Consider the following 25,860-nt stretch of genomic DNA (forward strand, 5'->3'; position numbering starts at 1 on the left):
CCCCCATCCTGACCATGTTCTACAGAGGGACCATTGAGAGCATCCTGAGCAGCTGCATAAATGTCTGGTTTGGGAACTGCACCATCTCGGATGGCAAGACCCTGCAGCGGATAGTGAGGACAGCTGAGAAGATCATTGAAGACTCTCTTCCCTCTGTCATGGACATTTACACCACACACTGCATCTACAAAGCCAACAACATTGTGGATGACCCCACACACCCCTCAAACACACACTCTTCACCCTCCTTCCGTCTGGAAAAAGGTACCGAAGCATTCGGGCCCTCATGAACAGACTGTGTTTCAGTTTCTTTCCACAAGCCATCAGACTCCTTAATAACTGAACTGAACTGTACTGAGCACAACACACACACACACACACACACACACCACCTGTATGGACTGCACAGACCTACACCACATACACACACTTCCAATATATATCCATCAAACTGTTTACATGCTGTTTTTGCACACTTTTTTGCCCTTTGCACATACTGTCTCACATTTCAGTCGTTTGCAGTTTTGCACAATTCTTTACATTCTCTCAGTGACCTGCGTATAAAACTGTGTTCAAACAATGTTACGTGTGCAGAAATACTACAGTGAACATACAGTATTTACACTGTTCAGTGCTGCTTGTGTATTGTCTTTTATGTATTGTCTTTTCATTTTTGTCTGCACTGTCTTTTGTCCCGCACTGTCTTGTGGGGGTCTTGTCCCGCACTGTCTTGTGGGGGTCTTGTCCCGCACTGTCTTGTCCCGCACTGTCTTGTGGGTCTTGTCCCGCACTGTCTTGTGGGTCTTGTCCCGCACTGTTGCACAGTTGCACTTTATATGGCTAAGACTACTTACTAAGTCCTTATAACCCTGTCTTTGTGTTATGTAGCACCCTGATCCTGGAGAAACGTTGTCTCATTTCACTGTGTACTGTAACAGCTATATATGGTTGATATGACAATAAAAGCTTCTTGACTCTTGAAACTCCTATGCAAAATGTGTAATGTTGCCAGTACTGGGAATTTAATGCAATCAGCAATAAACTGGAAAAAAAAAGCACAAAATCAGGGCTAATATGGGCATAGCGCACAACGCTAACCAGGATATTACAACAAAGCCAGTTCAGCTTTAGCAGAAGGTTAAAGTCTGTCTCCGTAATGAGTGTCATGAGGCAGTTGTGTCGATACGTACAGGTGGGGTCGGACACGGCGGTGTGTGAGGAGGATTTCCGAGAGCTCCGTGAGGAAGCCGAGGGCGTTCGACTTTGATCAAAGCGCTCCAGTGCCTCCTTCAGGCTGGAGGTGTTCAACTGAGACTCAGAGCCTGAGTCTTGAGACTGAGCAACAAAGCAAGAGAAAAGTCCAATCACACGGATGTACGGGAGGAAGAAAAAGAAAAGATTATGTGATGTTTTATAATTCCACATTACACACCTTGTCTGCAGAGATCTCAGGAGGCGACTCCTCGATGCCCAGCTCCCTGCGCTGCTCAGCCCTGACCTCAGCATAGCTAAAGCAAGACCGAACACACCAGTCACACCCCGATCCTGAACACCAGGTATCCCTGTGCGTGTAGAAACAGCCTCACCTGACAACGGTGTGTGTGCAGACGATGAACTCGGGCCGAGAGTTCCACTGGTGGTAGGTGATGTAGTAGTGAGTCTGTAGCCAAATCCACTGCTGCCCTTTGGTCAAGAAGCGATAATAGCACGACTTCCCTTTCCCATACTGCATCACTGCACCACACACACACATCCACGTTATCACCCAGGTTAACATCACACTCAAAGTAAGGATTGAAACAACTTCTATTTAGTACTACTCGCATAAAAACACACTACAATCACACACACACACTCTCTCTCACACACTCACGGTGTTCGTGGCACTTTGCAAGGGTCTCCAAGTCATCAACGTGATAGTAATCATACCCCGACGTGCCCAAAACTTCAAAAGGCAGGTACCCTATGATAGGTGGAGCCCTAGACACAACACGTTTCTATTTACACACCTCAGTCACATGGAGTTCACCACAGTGTGACACAAAGATGGATAGAGAGAGATAAATAGAGAAAGAGAGACACACACAGAGAGAGAGACACACCTGTGGTCCAGGAAAAGGAATTTCCACTCTAAGCTGTGTCTGGACGTGAACTCCTCATTGGGTTCCTCCACAGTGCACATCTCCTGTAGAGTTTATAAAAACATAATACTGTTGATTTCCCCGAGCTAGAACACATGTTCATATGAGTATTGTGCAAACAACTAGAATGTCATTCACTTCCCAAGAAATCTAGAAACACACACACACACACGCACGAGGCTTCAATATTTACATACTTTTCCTAGAAAGGGATATGAAACACCGAACAGCCCACCTTGATAAACTGAGGCTTGGCTAACCTCACAGTAGCAATGAAACACACGCGGTCTTCATACGAGGGCCTGAGCGAGCGCTGGATCACACCTTCGAATCCGTTCCGTGTGGAGTTAGGCACTGCAGGAGGACACAATGATAAACAGAATAGACGAAGGATAAAGGCGGTATGAAATAAGGGAGCACAGGCATACACACGGTCACTAGGTGGCAGCACTAAACACTAAATTAACCAATTAAAAAAAATCACAAATACCAGTAAACTCTCCAGTGCACTAAGGAACCAGTTAGTGACGACAGTCCGCTGTACTGGATGTAAGAGCCAACGGCAGGCTATATACCTCACCACACCTAGTGATCTGTATCTGAAAAAATGCTGCATTCAGCTCCGTAAACCGAGCATGAAATCACATGCTGCCGGAGCAAAGTTCTCGATCCTGTTTCAGGCAGAGATTCCACTGCAGTTTCCGTGACCAAGCCACCCTGACCGTCAGGCTAAACAAAGCTACGTCAGAACGACGACACATCGGCACAGCACAGAAATCGCACTTACCGGTGTTGAGAGATTTGAAGTTGCCGATAAACTTGACGTACTCGTAGACGGGAGGCTCTTTGGGGTCGATGGTGCCCCGGAGCATGTGGCAGCAGAACTCTAACTGGTTTTTTGCTTTAGAGAAAAGCAGACAATTCAGATATAAGTAAGTTCGATCAATTCATATGTCAGATGCAGACAGAAGCAGATTCACAGTGAGAGGATTAGATACACAGAACTCTTACACAGAGCTGCACCTCGCTCTTAATCGTTAATAACTCTAGCGGTCTTATATTCTATCCATTAAAGAACTCAAGAGCAACAGTAAAATGAGCCACAGTCAGTAATTATTACCGTCATGTGTCTTGATGTGTATGATAAAATAACCTTGGCTTAGATTCAAGTTTTTCAATTCAATTCAAGTTTATTTGTATAGCGCTTTTTACAATAGACATTGTCTCAAAGCAGCTTTACAGAACATAAACATAAAGCAGAAGGTAGACATAATTAATGATAAAGGAAATAACGAATAATAAAAGAAATAAGAATTAGAGAAGGCTTAAACTCTAATCTCATGAAAAAAAAAAACATTTTAAAGCAGGTCATTTGACACGAGCATCATCTCGGAGTCTTCACTCGACTGATCACTAATCACTCATGGAGTCAGTTCTTTTTCGGCTAAATGTCTTGTACAGGATATATTATTATTACGCAGCTGTTTAAATGCGTTTGTCTCACACGTCTTGCTTGAATCAGCAGTCAGATAACATTTTCCGGAGACAACAGAGGCAAGAGATAGTTTTTTTTACGCTTTACTGGTTGCTATGGAATAATGTAAAAATGTGACGAATACAAAATACAATATTTACATTTGTGGCATTTAGCAGATGACCTTATCTAAAGTGACCTTTTATTTTATACAAATGAGCAATTGAGGGTTAAGGGCCTTGTTCAGGGACCCAACAGTTGCTGCTTGGTGGAGCTGGGACTCAAACTCATGACCTTCAGATCGGTAGACGAACACCTTAACCATTAGGCTACCACATTAATCCTTATCACATCTGTCTGTAAGACTGCTGAAATTTACAGGCTTTTAAAAAAACTGCTCTTGTAATATTTGTCTTTAATATAGTCTGTCCCCTTTGAGTCCGGTTCCTCTCAAGGTTCCTTCCTTTACCGTCTAAGGTTACCGTTTACCGTTTTTCCTCACCACTGCTGCCTGAGTCACCTCAGACTCGCTCATTGGGGATAAATACAAACACATTGTGAACTATATACATCTAATATTAATCTTGAATTTTGCATTCTATTAATCTTTCTATTATTCTTTATATTAACCTTCTGTTCTATGTTTATGTTCTGTAAAGCTGCTTTGAGACGACGTCAATTGTAAAACGCGCTATAGAGATAAACTTGAATTGAATTGAATCTGTCCTTCTGTCAGTCACTCCAGGACATCACAATTTTTCATTCAAAAATAAGCACAAATTTGGAAGAAAAAAAAAAAAAAAAAAAAAGTCAGAACATCAAGCTGTTTTGGTCACAACAAGCATCAAGTAAACTCCAGGAAATCCTTGAGGAACTGAGTAATGCAACATAAGGTGAAAAGGTGAAATTAAAGTAAAAACCCCAATGCAATACTCCAGAGTGTTGTTCCAGTCCATAAGGAGTGCAGGTATCGTTCAGTCGTTTCATGCTGTCTGTCTGTGTCTGTCTGTCTGCGTGTGTCTGTCTGCGTGTGTCTGTCTGTCTGCGTGTGTCTGTCTGTCTGCGTCTGTCTGTCTGTCTGCGTCTGTCTGTCTGTCAGTGTGTGCGCGTCTGTCAGTGTGTGCGCGTCTGTCAGTGTGTGCGCGCGTCTGTCAGTGTGTGCGCGCGTCTGTCAGTGTGTGCGCGCGTCTGTCAGTGTGTGCGCGCGTCTGTCAGTGTGTGCGCGCGTCTGTCAGTCTGTGCGCGCGTCTGTCAGTCTGTGCGCGCGTCTGTCAGTCTGTGCGCGCGTCTGTCAGTCTGTGCGCGCGTCTGTCTGTCTGTGCGCGCGTCTGTCTGTCTGTGCGCGCGTCTGTCTGTCTGTGCGCGCGTCTGTCTGTCTGTGCGCGCGTCTGTCTGTCTGTGCGCGCGTCTGTCTGTCTGTGCGCGCGTCTGTCTGTCTGTGCGCGCGTCTGTCTGTCTGTGCGCGCGTCTGTCTGTCTGTGCGCGCGTCTGTCTGTCTGTGCGCGCGTCTGTCTGTCTGTGTGCGCGTCTGTCTGTCTGTGTGCGCGTCTGTCTGTCTGTGTGTCTGTGTCTGTCTGTGTGTGTGTCTGTGTCTGTCTGTGTGTGTGTGTGTGTGTGTCTGTGTGCGTCTGTCGGTCTGTCAGGTTTCCTTTCATAACTGTCATTTACTGTAACATTTCAGACTCACGCTGAACGTTTTCCAGACCCCGACCTCTTTTTTCTGACACCTGCCAAGTTCCCAGACCTTTTGTCGTAGCTACTTAAGTGTTAATTGTTGAAGTGAACAAGAGATGAGCTTTGCTTTATTTAGAATGAAAGGACGGTGTATAAAGGAGATGTAACACAGGGTGCTGATTGAAACCTGTGTGTGTGTGTGTGTGTCTTACTCTTTAAGTAGTCCGGTGTGAGGCTCTCTCCTTCGAGTATGTGTGTATGCGAGAGGGCTTTGTACACTTCAGAGTGTTCGCCCAATGGAAGAAAGTTCAACAGGTTCTGGTCCACCAGGTCAGACTGAAACACACAAACCCATGTCATTTTCTCTCCGTTTGTGTCTCTTATAAAGCAAAATTGTGTGTAAAGTCATTTCAGTCGTGCGTCTTGCCGGTTTCACGTAACGCACAGTTATCATTGTTTACTGAGGTTTTTCGGTACACAACAGCACATGACTCAACTGTCCTGATTTTTAACAACCTGTTGCTTGCTCTTTAAGTGAAAGAAAAAGTCCATAGGGATCTGTTCAGATAACACTTTCTATAACTTCGGGAACAATGATGAGTAATGAATAAAGCGGAGACGGATATGAGGAAAACTAGTGTATAAGCACCGATGTGTGGGAGTCTGGGAAAACGCTGGGAGGTTTTGTTTTTTGTTTTTTCTACATAAATCTTAGCATCATTTTTAATACAATTCAACTCACAAGGCTTGTGTCCATTAGATCAAATTTGTTTAAAGCCTGACATTCACTGAGGGAGGAAATCACACTTAACGCCGGCGAGAAATCGAGACCATTTCATATACACACACACACACACAGTACAGACCAAAAGTTTGGACACACCACCTTTTCAACAGGACAATGACCCCAAACACACCTCCAGGCCATGTAAGGGCTATTTGACCATGAAGGAGAGTGATGGGGTGCTGCGCCGATCGAGACGGTTTGGGGTGAGCTGGACCACAGAGTGAAGGCAAAAGGGCCAACAAGTGCTAAGCATCTCTGGGAACTCCTTCAAGACTGTCAGAAGACCATTTCAGGTGACGACCTCTTAAAGCTCATCAAGAGAATGCCAAGAGTGTGCAAAGCAGTAATCAAAGCAAAAGGTGGCTACTTTGAAGAACCTAGAATATGACATATTTTCAGTCGTTTCACACGTTTTTGTTATGTATATAATTCCACACGTGTTAATTCATAGTTTTGATGCCTTCAGTGTGAATCTACAATTTTTATAGTCATGAAAATAAAGAAAACTCTTTGAATGAGAAGGTGTGTCCAAACTTTTGGTCTGTACTGTGTGTGTGTGTGTGTGTATATATATAAATATATATATATATATATATGTGCAGCGGCTAAACAAGCCGAATTGTGAACACACTAACCTGCGTATTAAAAGCAGCATATGTTAGATAAGAAACAAAATAATCTCCTGTCTATCTGGATCCCAAGGCAAGCTGTAATGTTTAATAAGTTCATCCAATGACATTAAGCACGCTCGGTTATTCCTCTGCATGACATCCTCGTGTGTGTAGGTCAGTGCTCTGTTTACGTGCGCTCACGTCCGTCAGTTCTGGGTCACACGGATGCTACTTACTGGTAAATGTTCTAGTAAAGAGGTGACGCTTTCGGACACGTAGATTATGTTGCCGTCTGTCATAATGGCTAGGAAGAAGCCATCTAGGGCCTGAGAACAAAAAGCAAAGGAGAGAATAATAACATCAGCAACAACAACTTATACATTTCTTACAAAATGTGTTGAAGTGTGTCCTCTCACCTCTAACATCAGCTGTGTAAACTCCTCATTGCTGAGGAACGGAGGCTTCCAGTCCTGACGAATCTCACTCGACTCCGACTGAGCAGCAATTTCTAAGAGAGAGAGAGTGAGAGTGAGAGAGAGAGAGAGAGAGAGAGAGAGAGAGAGAGAGAGAGAGAGTGAGAGCGAGAGAGAGAGAAAGAGTGAGAGCAAGAGAGAGATAGAAGACACTTTTGGTTCATTTATATCATGTAGAGGTTATTCATTATTCAGGGTCCAATACAGATGCTGAAGGAGGACAGAGAGTATGGAGGGGTATGGAGGGGGGTGGGGGGGGGGGGGGTGAGGGGGATATGTTATAGCACAGATCACACAATCATTATATTTTTTCCTTTGGCGCCATTTCAGATTCTTATTCAAACTTCACCCAAAGACCAAATCTGTAGAATGTGTCTAGATCCCAGACATTTTGTATGATATTAAAGTCACTTTTTTTTGTGTTTTATGAAACCTGTGGTTTGATCTGTGAAATTTTTGTAAAGAAGTTCACAAAAACAGTGTCACTTTTGAATTACGAAGAGAACGATGTCCATAATAAACCGTTAGAGACGGACAGAACAAGTGGACGGTGGACTGGACCCTATGTACTTTCGAGAAAGCTGATTGGCTGAAGCACTAAAATGTGAGTATTAAAGGCTCCTGTATGAGGGGAATGTTGACATGTGAGTGATTTGGTGCAACACTGAGTAAAACTAGACCTTTGTGCTTGCGCAGGAAGTCGATGCTTTTCTGGAGAATGGTGGATTTGTCCATCTTGCGAGTGTTGCCCGGCAGCATGGTGCCCAGCTCCTTGATGAGCACATTGAACTGGTCTCGCCTCTTCTTTTCCGACTTGTTCCTGGAAACTCTGTATGAGTGGGCACAGGACAAACACGCTTGTGAAACTAGGACTCCACCACACACACACACACACACACACACACACACACACACACACACACACTCGTCGATTCATTGCAAAGCGGAAACGGCCTCGAGGTTAGCATGTAAAAGTCTAGTAAACCAAAACTGGGATCATATCAAAGAGGGTACTTTATCAAAAAGTTTCCCTTCCTTGTCTATGAGCTGGAAACATCACAACTTGGAACAGCTTCTCAAACCAGCCGATAAAAGTCTCAGTGCTTTTCAACAGTCCCGTATTTCAGTCTCACCGTTTTGCTTTGTCCTTCTCATCTTCTTCCATCAGACCATCAAAGATACTGCTGTCATCCCTGAAAACAGAGAGACAGACATTACAAAAATGTCTTAACCGTTGACATTTTTCTGTTTAGTTTTTTAATTTTATACTTTCACAAAATTCAAATAAATAAATAAAATCGTGCAAATTCCATGATGTTCAAAGAAGCTTGCAGTCTTTCCCAAATATCAAGCAAGCTAAAAAAAAATCTCTCCTGAATCTCAGGCCTGTTCATGATGTGCATACAGTAACATCAGATAAAAATAATTTCAGCAGCTATAGTAATGATTTTAGGTCAGCAGTGGGAGTCGAACACAGAGTCCAGCTCCAGTCAAACCACACAGGAGTGCTGTGAATGTCTGACTGTATTTAACTGCAGTTGGTATGTTATCTGACTCTGCTGGTATCATCATGGGGGGGGGGGGGGGGGACAGACAGACAGACAGACAGAGAGAGACAGAGTGCGTGCGTGTGTGTGTGTGTGTGTGTGTGTGTGTGTGTGTGTGTGTGTGTGTGTGTGAGTGAGAGAGAGAGAGAGAGAGAGAGAGAGAGAGACAGACAGACAGACAGACAGAAAGGGTGAGAGACAGAAAGGGTGTGTGAGAGAGAGAGAGAGAGAGAGAGAGAGAGAGAGAGAGAGAGAGAGAGAGAGAGAGAGGAGAGAAAGAGAGAGAGAGAGAGAGAGAGAGGGAGAGAGAGACAGACGTGAGGGTGAGAAATGTACTGCCCCATGCTCGAGGGAGGAGCCGTGGACAAGACATTGAAGTGCAAACACTGCTCACATAAAACACTGGTCATGTTGAGAGAGAAGCGGCGTTCAGTACCGAACCCCATACTGATTATCTGTAGGAGGTGGTGCGGGTTCGGTTACACCAGAACTGTGGAGTGATTCGGGTGAATGTGAACGCGACTCGTTACATCAACGCGTATCATGAATGGCAAGGGAAAGCTTTAGGACACAGAGTAGGTCAGGAGCCGTACTGCCAGATCTGGCAACCCTGGTTAACGATATCTGACAACAGGAAATACACCTGCTGAACAATGGCACATCTAAAAGCTTTCAATACAAGCTGCTATATACTGTGTACTTGATGATTACATGTTATTGATTCTCTATTTATGGGCTTACTCCAAAAATATTACAAATTAATTTACAAGAGCAACTCGATTAGTCATTCGATGTGAAGTTTAACAGACTTCCAAAAAAAAAATGACAAAATCCTGTAGGGTCTGATTACAACAAGCTCATGTCGTCATGTCTGTAGATTGCAGTGCGTAGAAGAACTTGAGTTAAAGATCAGTCTGCACAAATAATGACCCGCGTACTTTATTCCTTTATATGAAATGCGTCGCACCTCAACATGCCGACATTCTCCCAAATCAACACGATGCATTTCTAATATTAAGGCCACTGTTTCATCCTGGTGATTTTAGCCAAACCCACAAGACGATCTCTTCCAGCGGAGCCGATTTTGTCCGGACACGGCAGGCTAATTTCTGTCCTGCACCACTTTATTCCTGTGGAAAAGTTGAGTCGTAAGCTGAGCGCGAGCCGGCGTGTATGTGAATGTGGGCTTCACTGAGTGTGCACTTTTATAGAAACAAGCTAGAGATCGTCCAAGAGTTTCTGCGTCAGAACACACGCCCCCTCTTAAGCTAGCGGGCGGGAAAACGACGATCGCCGTACAGAGCTTAATGACGTAACCTTCGTCATTAATGACAGATAAAACAGTGTCAGAGTTTTAGGGTCTTAAAATAAACCATTTTTTCCCCCTTCGTCAAGTCCTGACTACTTACTCTGTAGTTCTTTTAAAAAAAAGCCTAATACTAAACACCAACGAAGATGCATTCGTTAACTATTAAGAATTTCCCACTAACTAGCAAAAAATACAATATTTGATCCTTGCATTCACAAGAGCAGGAATGTTAGTCACTGATGTGAACTACATTTTATCAGGAGGGGAAAAAAAAATAAAAATCAGAGAGCAAAGGAACTTGCCCTCCTTCCCTCCTTCCCAGGTCTAGCAAGGGACTGCCGTCAAACTCAAGAGCATTTTAACGCTCAAGTAAAAACTCATTTATCTGATTTTAGATACCGTCGTGGTTTATTCCCACAGTTAGAATGGTTTAACTGGTGCTAGATATCTTGTGGCATTTCTCCTTTAATGCCCTTGAAAACACTCTGTTTGTGACTTACTTCAGCTTTCCTCACAATCCCGGAAACATTTCCTTTAGTCAACTTTTGTCATCACATCTAAAGCCTCCCGTGATTCCTTTTTGCTCAGACCTTTTCCACAGTCTTGCTCATCAGACCTCCATTTCTGTCCGGCTGCTGTGTGACGATCTCTCCTGCTAAAAGCTCGAGTTTGTACGATATTTCAGTAACAGTTGAGCATTAAAGAGAAACAGTTGATTTGCTGCTCTGCTGTTGCCGGTTCAATTGACTGGCACATGAGTTTGTTGGCTCGCTTTCTACATTTCTCATACCCTTTCATTTATGCTAATAATACAACTCAACAACAGTTCTTTCATGTGTGAACTAGCATAAGGATGTGGGTTTTTTTTGCGTAAATTTACACACAAATGCATTTTTTGTTTGGTTTGTTTGTTTTTAAATTATACTTATTGTCAAGAAATAAGATTAGAAGATATATAAGATATATTTTCTCTCACGTCAGGATCTGGTTGATGTCTGATCACACTTGAGGCAGCGTGCGTGGGTTTCATTAGAAAGTCCGAGGATAAACAAGTCAACAGATAGTCGGTAATAAAGGCATTAGAGGCGATAGTAATGATTAGCAGCTCCTATTACTCACCTCTCCCTGCAACAGAGGCTGAGGAGGTCTAATCATTAACCCTGATAGTGACAGTGATGACAATAACACACTCACCTTCACCCCTACAATATAGCAGGGTTCTGAAGCAGACTGATACAGTGAGACGACTCCGAGTCGTCATATAAACTCCACCGTAGTGTAAGCTGAACCACAGGAGTGGTCATGAAATCCCAACAAATGATTTGTACTAATAGCTGATTTCTTAGCATTATGTTAACATGAGCCAACTAGTCATGTGTTGAGCTGATTGTTATATTTAGGCCTGAGCAGAAGTTGGTCGTGTTAATTAACATATACTGCGTACAGTACGGCCTACACGCCTTCCTGTGTCTGTTGGCCTGCCTCTCCCCAGTACTGCAGGACGTTCAACAACTAAACCTGTTACACAAACACAGAACACACCAGTCGACTACTGAAACTAGCGGAAACAACCTAAAGCGTCACGTGTATCAAGAGAGCGTACGTGGGGAATAATATTAATGGTATAATGTTAATAAGATTTACCGTTCTTGTCTAAACGGCACTATTTAGACACCTAGAGGAACTGATAAGATCGATAAGCACTTTCCTGGTCATCCAAACAAACCAACTTTACACACGTGTTTGTGTGTACTTTGTGCTATCAGGAAAGATAAGCAGGAAGAAGAGTTTTCTTCCTGGGAATGTAGTGCTGCATAAAAAACCACGACCTGTTTGTTATATATGTCAGCAATAACGCACGATAATTACCGCATGACACCAGTGCGATAGTGCTTTTATATAACCGCTCTATGAACTAGAAATGGGTATCAGTAAACCGAAACAAGATCAAACACGATACGCATAAATGCTCTGGCAACGAAAATAGTTCCCAAAGAAGCTACGGAGCTTTGTGTGTAGTCTGTTCATGCTCGGACTGACCGACATTTCCCTTGTCACAAACTATTCCTAGAATCAAAAGTGTATGCTGAGAATAAAGTGATACAAAATGGAGCAATGGTGGCTCAAGTGGTTAAAGCTCTGAGCTGTTGATCTGAAGATCAGGATTCAAGCCCCAGCGCTGCCAAGCTGCCACTGTTGGGCCCTTGAGCAAGGCCCTTAACCCTCTCTGCTATAGCGGCGCTGTATCAGAGTTGACCCTGCGCTCAGACCCCAACGTCTAAGAAAAAAAATTTCACTGTGCTGTAATGAACATGTGACAAAAATAAAGGCGTTTATTCTGCTATACCAATTACACCTGCTCGTTTATGCAGTTATCTAATTAGCCAATCATGTAGCAGCTGAACAATGCATAACAAAATATAATCCCGGGACGTGTCAAGGGTTTCGGTTCAAACACCAGAATCCAAAAAGTGTGATCTCTTTGACATGTTAGTACCAGATGGGTTGACTGGAGTATTTCAGAAACGGTGCTGTTCCTAATAAAGTGGACAGTGAGGGTATACTAAATACCAGCGCTCTTGCCGTCCAATCAGATGACTGCTCTATTTTTAAAGTCTGGTTTTCAGAAGCATAGTGAAGAATACACGAGAGAACTCTAAATCTCTGCAACGTGGGATGATTACTTGGCACTAAACGTGGCCAAGCCTTTTAACGAGCGTGTGAAGATATGCCGTGGCCATTGGGTGGAAAAATCCGAGACGGAGAGATAACTACCTTCTCCCGCTCTCCAGTTCAGCGAGTGTCTTTTCCCTTACAATAAAATCCTGCAGGAAAGAGATCAGCCCTGGAGCTTTCACATACACACCAGGCTTGACCGCTTGCAGTGCCTGCCTACAAACCGTTTCCATGGCAACTGAGCGAAGGCTCACATTAAAGAGAAGGACAGCTGTGAGCAGTCGCAGGCACGAACGAGGTTACTGTGCCATTTGTGCTCACGTGCAAAGCTTTCTGGGTATAGCACAATGGCCAGGGGACGATTTCACACACAGCTCATCTCTCGACTTCTTTTTTCCTGCTCGACTTCTTTTTCTGCCAATTGTCATGAAATGAAGGACTCACCGGTCTATGCTGGAGGTCATGTTGAAGTGTAATCAGGGCTGCAGTGGGACACGGGGGAGCTTTAAGCGTGAGGTAGACATTTGTACATGAACCTGAAGAAAAGAGAGAGAGAGAAAAATCAGAGGTGAAACTGCATGAGAGTTTAACTAAAAAAACCTTTATGACCTGTTCAGATCATGTTAGCATCTATCTCGGGTGAACTGATTACACGGGGTGTGTGTGTGTGTGTGTGTGTGTGTGTGTGTGTGTGTGCGCGAAGAATCTGTGGTCCTTTCACTCCAACCACTTCAAGAGGCAAGATCACACTGAGTAATGTGGATGTAAATACTGTGCGTCATGATGCGTTCTACATCCACAGCATTGTTACTCATCCAAATAACATCTTATTAGGGAAATAACTCATTTAAAATCACACACAAATAACACTGCATCTGTTACAAAAGAGACGTTCGGATATTCGGCAGACGTCCTTTTCCAGAGCGACTTACAATTGATCTTATTTTAGACAACTGAGAATTTGAGGTGTTAATGGCCCCCGAGCGAGGCCCTTGGCAACCTCAAATGTTTCACGGTCTTATGCAAGAAAAAAAATAACTTTTTAGTTTTGACTAGATTAGTGTTGTTAAGGCTCTGGGCCGATGATCAGAAGGTCAGGGCCCTTGACCCTCTCTGCACCAGGGATGAGACATGGCTGTCCCTGTGCTCTGACCTCAATTTACACCAAAAATAAATAAATGAATGAATGAATTAAAAAGCTGGTGAGAATACATACAGATAAAATCGGGTGCTGGGTGAAAGCAGGTCAGGTACAGTAATAAACCTAACAGTACCAATTGGAAAGGAAAAAAAACTGAGATAAGGGATAAGTGTAAATGAAAACCGTTACCCACCTCACCAGTAACGTTAAAGGAGCTTGTGGTCAGTGTGCTATTGAAGAAGTACGATCACAAACAGTCAGTGGAGAAGTGTTGAGGCTCATGTAAAAGGGCGTTAATGGTTGTCCGCTTGTGTGATCAGATCAGCAGATCACCCCAGGCAGGTGTGTGTGCCGGGCCAGAGCGTGGCCTCGGTTTCATTCTGAAGCCAAACCGACCTCCGGTCCTGTACGCATAGCCAGAATGAGAAGCTCCTCTCAAGATAAAGACCACCGTGATCTTCTTGGGCTGTGATTTTTCCAAGGAGGGTGAACACACATGTCAGCAGCAAACTCCTCCTGTGAGCTGTACAGAGACAATAAATAACCGACAAGCCACCTTTCTGCTTGAAAACCCGTGAGGGAGGTGGAGGAGCTCACACACTTACGTATGCTATGACTTCAGATATGTTTCCTTTTGGTGTAACTCCTCAGATTAGTGTTGTCACTCTGAAAAATGAGAAGAAGAAGAAGAAGAAGAAGAAGAAAAAAAAAAAAACACACACATTATTCGAATTAATCTTCACGTCGCTACACCATCCGTGCGATCCTATACAGCATGTGTGTGTAGTTGTTAGAGAGGATACACCATCATACACACCGGTCTAACACTTCACAATCTTCTCCCGACAAATATCCTCACACAAAATTAAAAAAAAAAAAAGAAAGAAAGAACAGGAGTTTACGTCGTTTTCTCAGAGATCTCGATCTAGCCCTAGTTCCTTCATAATCCCTCCATCAGGCCTGAAAATGGCACACATTGACTAAAATGAACTAAAAACATAATGAAGCAACTGACCTGTTTTTCATTTTCTAGGAGTTATAAAAACAACCACCTCGATATCACAACATCACCTCAGACAAACTGGGACATGTTAGACTCGAGAGGAAAAAAAAAAAAGGTTCTTCCTTGGTTCAGATCTTCTTGACAACTGACTGTTGTCAATTTGTTAACGGTAACTTTATGCATATGATAGTAAAGAGTGAAGATCCTCAAATGCCTCTTTTCCACCAAAAAGAACCGAGTGCTGGTTCAGAGATAGCACCGGTGCTGGTTCAAAGTTCAAATGGTTCAAAGAGACCCATCACAGAGTCTGACGTCACTGTATATGTCTCACGTTACCCAGCGCAGCAACGTTAGCGCAGCACTTAAGAACCACTTTTCCTGGTTCAGAGCCGGTACTTTGGCTGTCGAAAAAGAAAGAACTGGTTCTAAATTAGGCTCCGAACCAGCACTCAAACTGCCTCGGTGGAAAAGGGGCAAAAGTGCTGTTCAATTATTCCTCGAATCGTCCACGGCTATGCTGATTCCGCAAAAACGTGTAGAGTTGCGGAAGGTGTAAAATCACTCGAACCAGTGCAGGACCAGGTTCAGAGAGTTTTGTATACAGCCAATGATAAGGGAGACGTTCGTTATTGTAACAGAGGTTTCATTCGAAACAACTCTGGTAGCATTTCCGGGATTTGGTGTAATGGATCTGAATGGATCGGTTAAAATTGTTCTACCAGCCACCAAATAAATAAATAAATAAATAAATAAATAAATAAATAAATAAATAGATCTCAGATTTGCCTGAAGATAGAAATCACTTTCTGCAAACGAAAAGATCATCGGCATACACCGATCTTCCCTGGTTAGCGTTTTAAGGGGGAAAAAAAACATTTTTTAAAAAGACATAAATTACTATTCAGCTCTAACACCACAGCAGGTTAGACTGAATAAGCAGACATTAACGCGTAGCACAAATTCCAGTAAAACTACAGGCTACCTACACCTAGCGGTGATGGCAATAAATTTACATTCAATAAAAAGTGCTCATCACGAGCAACAGAGCAGGAAGCAGCTTCAACAATTATCACAGAGCAAAAACCTGTTTATTCATTATCAATATTTTTTTTTAATAATTATTACTATCGGAAAAAAAACCCACCCATCTGTCTCGAAGCTCATTAAGAATGACAGTTACTTACACAAACACATTCCTAAAGACACCCACATACAGTAAACCTGTCTTTAGATGTACGATCTAATTGTGTGACTTTATTCAAGGCACTTAAAGACGACGCAAACCGTCATTTTTAGCTGCGACCAAAATTGCCGGAATGCTTTTACAGCTGGAGGAATCGTGTTAAAGTTCACACAGACTCAGCTGGAACATGTAAGCAAGGAACCTACGGCGTTAAACGAGTGAGGTGTTCGCGTGCGTGCTCTTCTACACTAATACTGACGACTGATCGCGTTTTCGATCTGTAAGACGAGACGCGCGCGCAAGCCGAGGTGTCCGAGTTAAGGAAAGCAGGGAAGGAGGAAGACAGTAAATAAATATATGAAGCGTTTCTGTTAGAAAAGTGACGCCTGTGACAGAGAGGGTGAGAAAGAGAAAAGAGAAATGAGGCGTGAGTTGCTGTGGTGAGAGCAGTGTGTGAGTGCGCTGTGGTTTTGTAACTGTGATGTCACCGAATGCTTCACTGACCCGCTGACCCAATGACCTACTTTCCTTCCTCCGCCGCGCGCCGCCCTCTTTCTCTCTGAGATCTAATCTCCACTCGACAGTGAGACAGCCTGAGCCACTTCTCTCTGAAGCGGCGACATTCCATCGTGAGGCACGGCAACACAAAAGAAACCTAAACACACCTAAAGCCTCTCGCATTCTGTAACTTTACTAAGACGACGGTATGAGATTCGCCGGTTATGCCGTGTCTCCACGGCAACGGATTTTCCTGGTTTAGAATAACCTCGTGACCACATCAAAGAAATTCCTCTCTAACCACATTTACAAATAATCGTCCCTCCTTTGTCTCACACACACACACACACACACACACACACACACCGCTCTTTCATATATCCTTGCAAACTATAGAAATCCTTCCATGTATATCTTAAAAACGGTCTGTGTGTCTTTAAACACATCCTAACCTTCAACTCTATCCACACAAACACAAATTAAGTGACACTCATGTATCACACACACATTTACAGACAATGGCTCAAAGGTTGCAGGAACTATTTAATCACCACATATCTGCTTCATTCCACTTTGCTGTCATTGGGCTTGATAAATACTACACACCCTGAGCATTTTCATTTTTCTCAGTCACTGCAAGTCTCTGCAAGCTCTCTGGATGTGTGTGTGTGTGTGTGTGTGTGTGTGTGTGTGTGTGTGTGTGTGTGTGTGTGTGTGTGGTGATGGGTGGGGGGTTGATTCTCAGATGTAGGTCAGTGAAGCTCTGAGTACTTGAGTCAGTCTGACACGAATCCTCAGTGCAGCTCGGTATGCACGGCGCCATGACAACGGTGCCTGTCGGCAATACCATAGCAACCGCTCACACCAGCAAGGGTAAAAATAGGCACTGAATTCCTCCACGGGAGAAATTCCCTGCTCCTCCCATCTATCTATCTCTCTCTATCTCTCTCTCTAAGGTATTCAGTTCGCCTCCTTCCTCAGCAGAACCGGAGTTCCCTCTAAGGCACCTTTTTACTCATAAATCACTACTACTTACTCCACAATCCTGGTCACGGTGGTGAGATGGCAAAATTACATCTACACCAACATAACTTTTTTTTTTAATTAATTGATTAATTAATTAGTTAAATAAATAAAATTGTTTTTGCTTCTAATAAAGCAGCAAAACATCCTATGGACAAAGGAAAAGAGAAACTGTCCGGTTTCCGTACGTTCTGGTAGAAACGTGATTCCGGTTAGTTCTTCGTTTTGAAATCGGTCGTGCCAGATGTTGCGAAAAAGCCGAGCGATAACCTGATGACCTGTATAAATATTACCCTCGAATGTTTTTGTATATTCTAGTGTTACAACAGGGAAATAGGCTTCATTTAGAGTAGGTCATAAAACTACACAAAATTAATAATAATAATAATAATAATAATAATAATTATTATTATATTAAAGGTTCTATGTATTATAGTTTGGGAAATGATTTAATTATATAAATCACAAGTCTTCACTCCCCCACTAGCACGAAACCTAAATTAGTTCTGTGGCAACTTTCAGAAATCACGTGATTAGTTGAATCTGTGTGCAATTAAAGCATGGCCTGATCTCAATACACCTAATTCCTGGAATGCCCGAGAGTTAGAGAACCAAACCACATTATTAGGACAAAAGTGCTCTCGAAACAAGTCCAGGAGAAAGTTCTGGAAAAGTTTCAGTCATGCTTTTGCTTATAAATATCTATATATGGCAACCCACAGAGAAACATCCTTTAAAAATCCCTTTAAACGATCATTTAAAAATGGGAAGAATACGGAATGTACAACTACTTGGCTGGAGCATCCCAGGACCACCAAGCTGCCACTGCTGGGCCCTTGAGCAAGACCCTCAAGTGCTCGGCTGTACAAATGACGGATAGGAGCGTCTGCTAAATGGCATGTAAAATGTAAAGCAGGCTAACCAACCCGACTCAACAAGCACTTAGAGAGGGGATTAGTCAAAGAAGCCAGTGCTAATTAGTCAAATTATCCAACGCTGGTGACAAACAGCATCAGCTGCTAAACTTCAGTCTTCAAAGTGCAATGGGAAGATCATTCCTAAACACCTTCCAGTCTGAGCTCTTAGACATAAATCCGTGCGTCAAATCATTTTCATGAGCAAATGAGCTGGTTGGGATTTTATTAAACTGTTGGAAAGTGACCTCATATGTCTTATATGTAAAACTTTCATGTCGAGTTTGCACGAGTTTCCTGATCAAATCCAGACTGATCTTGCTCTGGGCACCGACGTTCTCCTGAGCAGAAGAAGAGGAACGCTGCGTGCAGAATTGAAATGAAAAAGTTCATTAAAACTGCGGTTTTTCATGGCCAGTGGAGCATTACACGATACAAACATCTCCTGCTAACTAACTGGATTTTAATGAATGCCAGATTGTGTGAAAGCTCTTTACGATTAAAACGGCGCATGTTGAGTAGGTTTGCACATAGAACCTCATCACATGAAGATCGAAGACATATGAAGAACACACAACGTGTGCGAGTACGCTGATGGTGACAAGCTGTGAAAAGGCTGAGAGCTGTGACGTTACTGATAAACAGCATCATGGCAGCTCGTCGAAAGAGATTTATACGTACGTAGCGTTCATAACGCTTGAAGAAAAAAAGATTTCAGGTAACCAGGAAGATTCGTGTCTGCTTTTAGAGAAACACGACCAATCAGAAAGCACACAGGTATAGTTATAATATTGGGTCACTGAATAAAATTTACGACGAAGCTTTCGTACGCATTCTCAATCTAAAGAACGTGAACGTAAAATCAAGCTTGTAATTGTTCAGAATTACCGCAGGCTTTCTGTAGATTTGGGCTGAGACGAGTCACGCGACGTCACCACACACATTCGGCCGAAACCTTCTTCGGTACGGCTCTCCTAGAAAGTCATCGCTGGAGTTCAAAAGAAAAATCCTGTGCTTGCGATTTCATCGATTTTTGAGTAGAGGAAAAAAAAAAAAAAAACACACAAAAAAAACTGCAACTTGCAGAGGCAAGCATTTTGGTTGGAATCTTTATACAGGTGAGTCCATTTTGATTTGAAGACTCAGAGACGCTTTTTGCCGACAGCGGCTCGGACCCTGCACCCTGCCGTGGTTGAGCTGTGAGCCGTACGCCCCGTGTCTGGAGCTCACAAAAGCTTCCTTTGTCTAACGAGAACTTCAAGGATCCAGTGAGTCGGAAAACATCTGAAAACCTGCTTTCCACTGGTGCTGGGCCTCACCGCACAGCTGGCAGCGAGCCGCACGCTGGAGCTACTGCAGCCTCAGTGCCAAACGCTGGCACCTCTGCCAAGTGGGTCAGCCAAGACCTGCTATAAAGGGCCAGCGAGCAGGAGAAAAGAGGAAATGGCCGAAGAAAGAGGATTTCAGAGAACTGATGGTTCGTTCCTCTGCCTGCCCTCTACATTTGCTTGCCTATATCCTTTTTCCCCCTTAAACAGCACCTAATAAACAGAACAGAAAGCATCATGTAAAGATCATCAACACCGGGCTGGAGTCGTGACAAAGGTTTTGTTTTTTTCCCTCCTCCTCCTTCTTCTTCTTCTTCTTCTTCTTCAAAACAGAAAAAAAGGGGTTCAATCACACAGGAAAGGTAGAAACATGCCAAAAATGTTGGCTGTTGCCAAGTTGTGTCTACAGAACAAAATACACAAGAATGATCACGTGTGACGTGACACAAAAAGCGACGGGGAATCGGTGTCTTGTGAAGGTAAAGATATTTCTGCCACCGACAGCTTTCAGTCAGGAAAAAAAACAAAAACAGAAGCAAAACTAAACAGCCACAGTTTTCGAACAGACAATAAAAACCATCGGCAAAGCACAAAAATATAACTAATAAAGGCATCTGGATTTATTACGCTGCCATTTGTCGTCTCTCAGAGATTTTGCGCTTCTGGGGTTGTGCTGGCTTTTTTTTTTGTATTTTTTTCCCCGCAAATACACGTCTACTAGAAATGTAAATGTACACGTCGCCGCTCAGAATAAAAAGGAAAGAAAAAAAACCTGTATTTCAGCCTCGTTCTTAATCGGATTTTAGTGACGTTTAACGTTGCTGTGAAACAAGTTCATTCCTGTCATCACTTCCTGCTACAGCACGATGCTCTCTGACCGTTCCAAAGGGCTGAAAATCTTTTTAATAAACATTTAAATAAGCGTTTAATAAAAGCTTCACCGTATCAATAATTATAGTTTTTCCTTCACTGGATATAATTTTTTAAATGTGTTTATTAGTCTTTGACACGATGCCTCTGTTTTACGAGCGTAAAGGAGCCGTTCCACTAGAAACGGTCAAAACCGTGCTGTCGAAGTTACAGAAAATTCATTCAAAGTAGAACTTGAAAAGCAATTAAAGCTGCATGGGCTAGATTCCAGTCAGTAATGAACCGATAAGTAATGACTAGATACTGTTAATTAAAAAAAAGAAAACATTGTCAATTAGACAAATAGGAGAAGAAGAAATGCACATATTCGTGTGTGAACTTGGAGCAAGTAATCTTATATATATATATATAAAAGAGACGACCAAGTCCAAGATGACCACTGCCTTCCTAAAGAAGCTGAGGGTAAAGGTGATGGACTGGCCGAGCATGTCTCCAGACCTAAACCCTATTGAGCATCCTCAAAAGGAAGGTGGAGGAGCGCAAGGTCTCTAACATCCACCAGCACAGTGATGTCATCATGGAGGAGTTGAAGAGGACTCCTGTGGCAACCTGTGATGCTCTGGTGAACTCCATGCCCAAGAGAGTTGCCCAAGGCAGTGCTGGAAAATAATAATGGTGGCCACACAAAATATTTTTTTGTATATATACAGTTTGGGCCCAATTTGGACATTTTCACTTAGGGGGTTTATTTACTTTTGTAGTCAGCAGTTTAGACATTAATGTTTGTTTGTTGAGTTATTTTGAGGGGACAGTGTACACTCACTAGTTAATGGTGGGGTCTCTGATGTTTGAAAGCCGATGTTGACGTTTGAAAATCATCAAAACAAACACGCCCCTAACCCAAATGGGTCCCACCCCTGTTTTGATAGCTCCGCCCACACGTACACCAGACAAGTATAACCCAGACAAGTATTATGGTGGAACCTGTTGGGGCAGCTGGCTGAGGGTATATTTTTTATCAATAAATGAACTCTATGAGTAATACTATGGTAATCAAATGGGTTTTTGTAGTACTGTGTGTTGTACCGTAAAAGATTTAGCTCCGTTTCACACTGAAGGAGACGGTCAACACCTAGAACCTGAGGCAAGGCTAATGGTTAGAGGCAGAGGTCGTAACGTTGCTGCCGATAACATGGAAACACAAGACTCACCAAAGAAAAGAAAAAAGCCTAAATTTCACTAATCCATGTTACCATCAAACCTCAAGCACACGACTCGACGGCTATCACTCAGGATACGATGATGGAGTGCAGAGAAGACGTGCGTACTGGCGCCGAGCGGGTGGAGTAAACGTCCGTCATTGACCCGACTCTTTCCTAAGCAAGCAATGTAAACGATAAACAAACGGTCGCATCTCGAGATGTGGACTACAATAAGATTTAACGCTTTCAGTGTAAATTTTACTTTGAATTTGGATTGCAAAATGCAGCGTGTGTGTGTGTATGTGTGTGTGTGTGTGTGTGTGTGTGTGTGTGTGTGTGTGTGTGAGAGAGAGAGAGAGATAAAGCAAATAAGTGTGCAGTTCTTTCACTCCTTGCAGGTCACAAGTCAAGCAAACAGAATATTTATTTTTGCTTTATTTATCCAGTCCACACCTTGAAGATATACAGCATCAAAACACTGAAAAAAGAACATTTGGGATTTGAGTCGTTCCTATTTTATTCTTCCTTCTGAAGCATCTTGGAGGCTGATTCAAGGTCTTTTAAATAATATAAAAATGCCACTGAATCTAAATAAACAAGCCAAACTTGTGGTTGTTGCTCTAACCGTGACCGACGCTAGGCTAGTAATTTACAACAATCTGGCAGGATTTCACAAATGTACGTTAGCAGAAACGAACACAAGATCACGCTTGCAATTGTTCACGATGCCAGGAGCTTTGTGCAGATTTGGGACATGGTGTGTCGTGTCATCACAACATGTTCTGTTCGCGCGTGTTAAATTTTGCCTCACAGATTTTAGAAAAGTATCAAAATCTAAATTTGCTGGCAGCAACAATGAAAAAAAGGAATCCGAGTGAAATCCAGGAGCGACTGTATAACACGGCGAACAGAAAAGCGGCCACCCAAATCATCCAAGTGATTGGTCACAAGCTGTGGGAGGGGCTTCTCCTATCAATCACAGCGTCACCAACCAATCATGGGCTATATTTTGTCAGCTCCTGTGTGTAAAATGTGGTGGATGTCATGAGTTCATATGACTGGCTGACTTCAAGTTGATGCTGGTGGGTAGAGTTATTAAAATATTAAACTAGAGAGACAATTATGTGTAAATGTGTGTGTGTGTGGGGGGGGGGGTACTGAAGAGGTCTGGGGTTCAGTCGGTGCTCCAGATCATCCCAAAGGATTTCAGTGGAGTTGAGTCATGTCCCTTTTCCACCGAGGCAGTTTGAGTGCTGGTTCAGAGCCAAAAGCACCGGCTCCGAACCAGGAAAAGTGGTTCTTAAGTAGCACCAAAACGTTGCTGGTCCAGACTTAAGAACAGCTTGTTGGCGGGGCTGTGGGCGGGGCTACTGTTAGCGCATTTGATAATGTACCTTAAGTATACTAATGTTTAATACACTTTTACTTTACCGTGATATGATACATTATCAGCACACATGATAGTAGGTAGCTACATGCTAAGGCTAACTTTTTCTGTGTTAATGATAAAATAATGTTATATACTTTCTCAATTACAACCTCCGTTTATACAGATTACACGGAGCCGCACGTACACGTTTTATTCGCCGCGATTGGATGCCAATGTAGGTTCTCAAAGCCATGAGCATTAACAGTAAAGCAACATCCGCCGTTGTTGTTGTGTTTGTGTTTGTAGCTGTTGCACTAACGTTGCTGTGTAACGTGACACGTATACAGTGACGTCAGACTCGGCTCTGTGATGCTCTCTAGCCGGTGGAAAGGCAAACCGGTTCTTAGAAGGTTCGCAAGTGGAACCAACTTCGAACGAGCACCAGCACCCGGTTCTTTCTGGTGGAAAGGGGGCATCAGAGTCAGGGCTCTGTGCAGGACACTCGAGTTAATGCCCCATTAAACCTAATGTCTTCATGGAGCTCGCATGATGTCGCCACACACAAACACATCATATTGAATCATCTTTGTGGCAACATCATGGCAGATGCTTTTCGTTTCGGGACACGTCTATACACCGTATTCAAACTCTACAAAGATTTAAAGAATAAACCCTGTTGCCATGGTGATGGGCAGGCTATACTGTAGCTGAATGCATAAGCTGTTATAAAGACTCGGGCCTCCGTCTTATCTCGACTCTTCCGGAGCAGAGGGATGTTTACGGCTGTGTGTCAGTGCATGACCTCGCACGTGGTGCTTTTATTCGAACCGGCGTTCTGCCTCTGTGGATCGAACTCACTCTCACTACTACAGGACACAGACGTTACCTGGCATCTCATAACCGTGTGTTCGCACACAATAGCAGTGACACCCGGTCCTGATCGCCATTACCGATAAAAATCTAGTCATTTTCACTCGTTCAACAAAGTTTAACACGGATTTCTGGTTGAAAGCCAAATGAGATGGGACTCGTATCGTGTGGCACAAGTCATTAAGGGATTTTGTTGTTAGTGGTCTATACATTCTCAGAAGGCTGAAACACTTCTGTAGCTGCACTGCGGATGCGTTTTGTCAACGATGCTTTGTGATGGTGAGAAATTTGATCTCTGGCATCGAGGGCGAGAGAGAGAAAAAAAAAAAACACTTTCTGCGCTGTCACTGTGACACTGTGGTTTCTTTCTACGAGCAGGTCGTGTGCTTTCTCTGTCCATCTGAAGGGCTGTGAAAAGTCTGCGAACGAGAGCAATGTGTGTGTGTGTGTGTGTGTGTGTGTGTGTGTGTGTGTGTGCATCCTGCAGCTATATACGTTACTGCAAATTTCTGAAAGTGAGAGCAGAAAACAAACCATACAGGACAGTAAGGTCACATCAGAAATCAGTACATTTGGGGATAAAGGAAAGGAAACGCACTCGTTCCAAAGAGCAGAGGACAAAGGACGGCCGTTTAGATTTGGACTAAGTGATGACGCAGTGCATGTATTTTTTCTAGCACCGCTAATTCCATGAGACAAGAGCATGACAAAAGATGACAGAACTGTTACCCTGACCTCAATTTGGGGCTTTTTTTTAAAAGGCTCGGTGTCACACTGAAATAAACGCCATGCGGCAAAATCAAACATCGGTAAGCTGGAAGTCACGTTGCTCTTCTGTAGAGACTGAATCTCTTCTTCACTACAAACTTCATCTCTGAATTGATGTTTAAGGGGAAAAGCGATCTGAATACACAGGTATCCCAAACCTACAACCAACCAGACACTGTGAAAAGTTTTGTTTTTAAAGGTTACGAGCTAGCATCTATGTACAGCAAGCATCTAGATACTTCTGGCGTAACAGAACGCAAAGCGAGCTGGTATATCGTCACGTTCACATCACACGAATCAACAAATCCGGTTGGTTTGTGGGTCCTTTCAGGGAGGTCTGAGATCATCTGGCGTGTCCACGGGTACTGTACACGACGGCTGGGACATCTAATCGTGGGATTAGCTAAATGCAAATGCGAGAAAACAAACAGATCTTTGTAGGTGAATATAAGCAGATTGTTTCCGCATGTATTTCAGATTCGTTTTCGTGTCCTGATCTGCAATGCAGCACTCGGACGCACCTCCAAACCACCACCACCCCCCACCCCGAACCAATTAGAAGCCTGAGAGCAACGAGAGCACGACTTACTAACTTGTCTTATGAGAAACAAGCAGGCACAAAACACACAGCAATAGCTCTTAAACCTTATGACTGAATCTGAGACCCTTATGACAGCATGACATTCACATTTAATGCTTCTTTGGTTATTATTATGGAGTCAAAGCATTGAGCAAAGTGTGGTATGATTGGCTAAAGCTTTTTGAATTTGATTTTAGAAACATTCATTCATTCTGAGGCAAGTCCATCTCCACGACACTCCGAAACTCTACTTTGGGTTTAAACGTTATGATTCAAGCCCCGATATCAAACGTCTCTCGCGAAAAAACAAAAAAGAAAGGACACTTGATTAAAAAGAGCAGAAGGCGGCGCGCTGTAAAACCATTAGACGTCCATCTGGATGGAACCGACGTGATCAGATTAGCCTCGAGTTTGTCCAA

General features: G+C 43.2%; 1 protein-coding gene across 3 annotated transcripts in view; it reads right to left on the reverse strand.

Moving 5' to 3' along the window:
- Nucleotides 1–25,860, reverse strand: part of clocka (clock circadian regulator a) — a 60,069-nt gene that overhangs the window by 26,116 nt on the left and 8,093 nt on the right. For all 3 annotated transcript variants that reach the window (XR_007138078.1, XM_027146154.2, XM_027146153.2), the window contains exons 2-16: nucleotides 14,439–14,499; nucleotides 14,027–14,356; nucleotides 13,137–13,228; nucleotides 8,294–8,353; nucleotides 7,841–7,989; nucleotides 7,104–7,195; nucleotides 6,924–7,013; nucleotides 5,502–5,625; nucleotides 2,929–3,042; nucleotides 2,377–2,495; nucleotides 2,103–2,185; nucleotides 1,874–1,980; nucleotides 1,587–1,734; nucleotides 1,433–1,508; nucleotides 1,191–1,335 (exon numbers count right to left, since the gene is read on the reverse strand). Coding sequence is in view for 2 of the 3 variants with exons in the window: in XM_027146154.2 (XP_027001955.1) it covers nucleotides 1,191–1,335; nucleotides 1,433–1,508; nucleotides 1,587–1,734; nucleotides 1,874–1,980; nucleotides 2,103–2,185; nucleotides 2,377–2,495; nucleotides 2,929–3,042; nucleotides 5,502–5,625; nucleotides 6,924–7,013; nucleotides 7,104–7,195; nucleotides 7,841–7,989; nucleotides 8,294–8,353; nucleotides 13,137–13,156 (1,327 nt within the window). In the remaining variant the exon portion in view is untranslated. The remainder of the gene's footprint in view (nucleotides 1–1,190; nucleotides 1,336–1,432; nucleotides 1,509–1,586; nucleotides 1,735–1,873; nucleotides 1,981–2,102; nucleotides 2,186–2,376; nucleotides 2,496–2,928; nucleotides 3,043–5,501; nucleotides 5,626–6,923; nucleotides 7,014–7,103; nucleotides 7,196–7,840; nucleotides 7,990–8,293; nucleotides 8,354–13,136; nucleotides 13,229–14,026; nucleotides 14,357–14,438; nucleotides 14,500–25,860) is intronic.

Source organism: Tachysurus fulvidraco, chromosome 16, assembly GCF_022655615.1.
Source record: "Tachysurus fulvidraco isolate hzauxx_2018 chromosome 16, HZAU_PFXX_2.0, whole genome shotgun sequence".
Classification (NCBI taxonomy): Eukaryota; Metazoa; Chordata; class Actinopteri; order Siluriformes; family Bagridae; genus Tachysurus; species Tachysurus fulvidraco.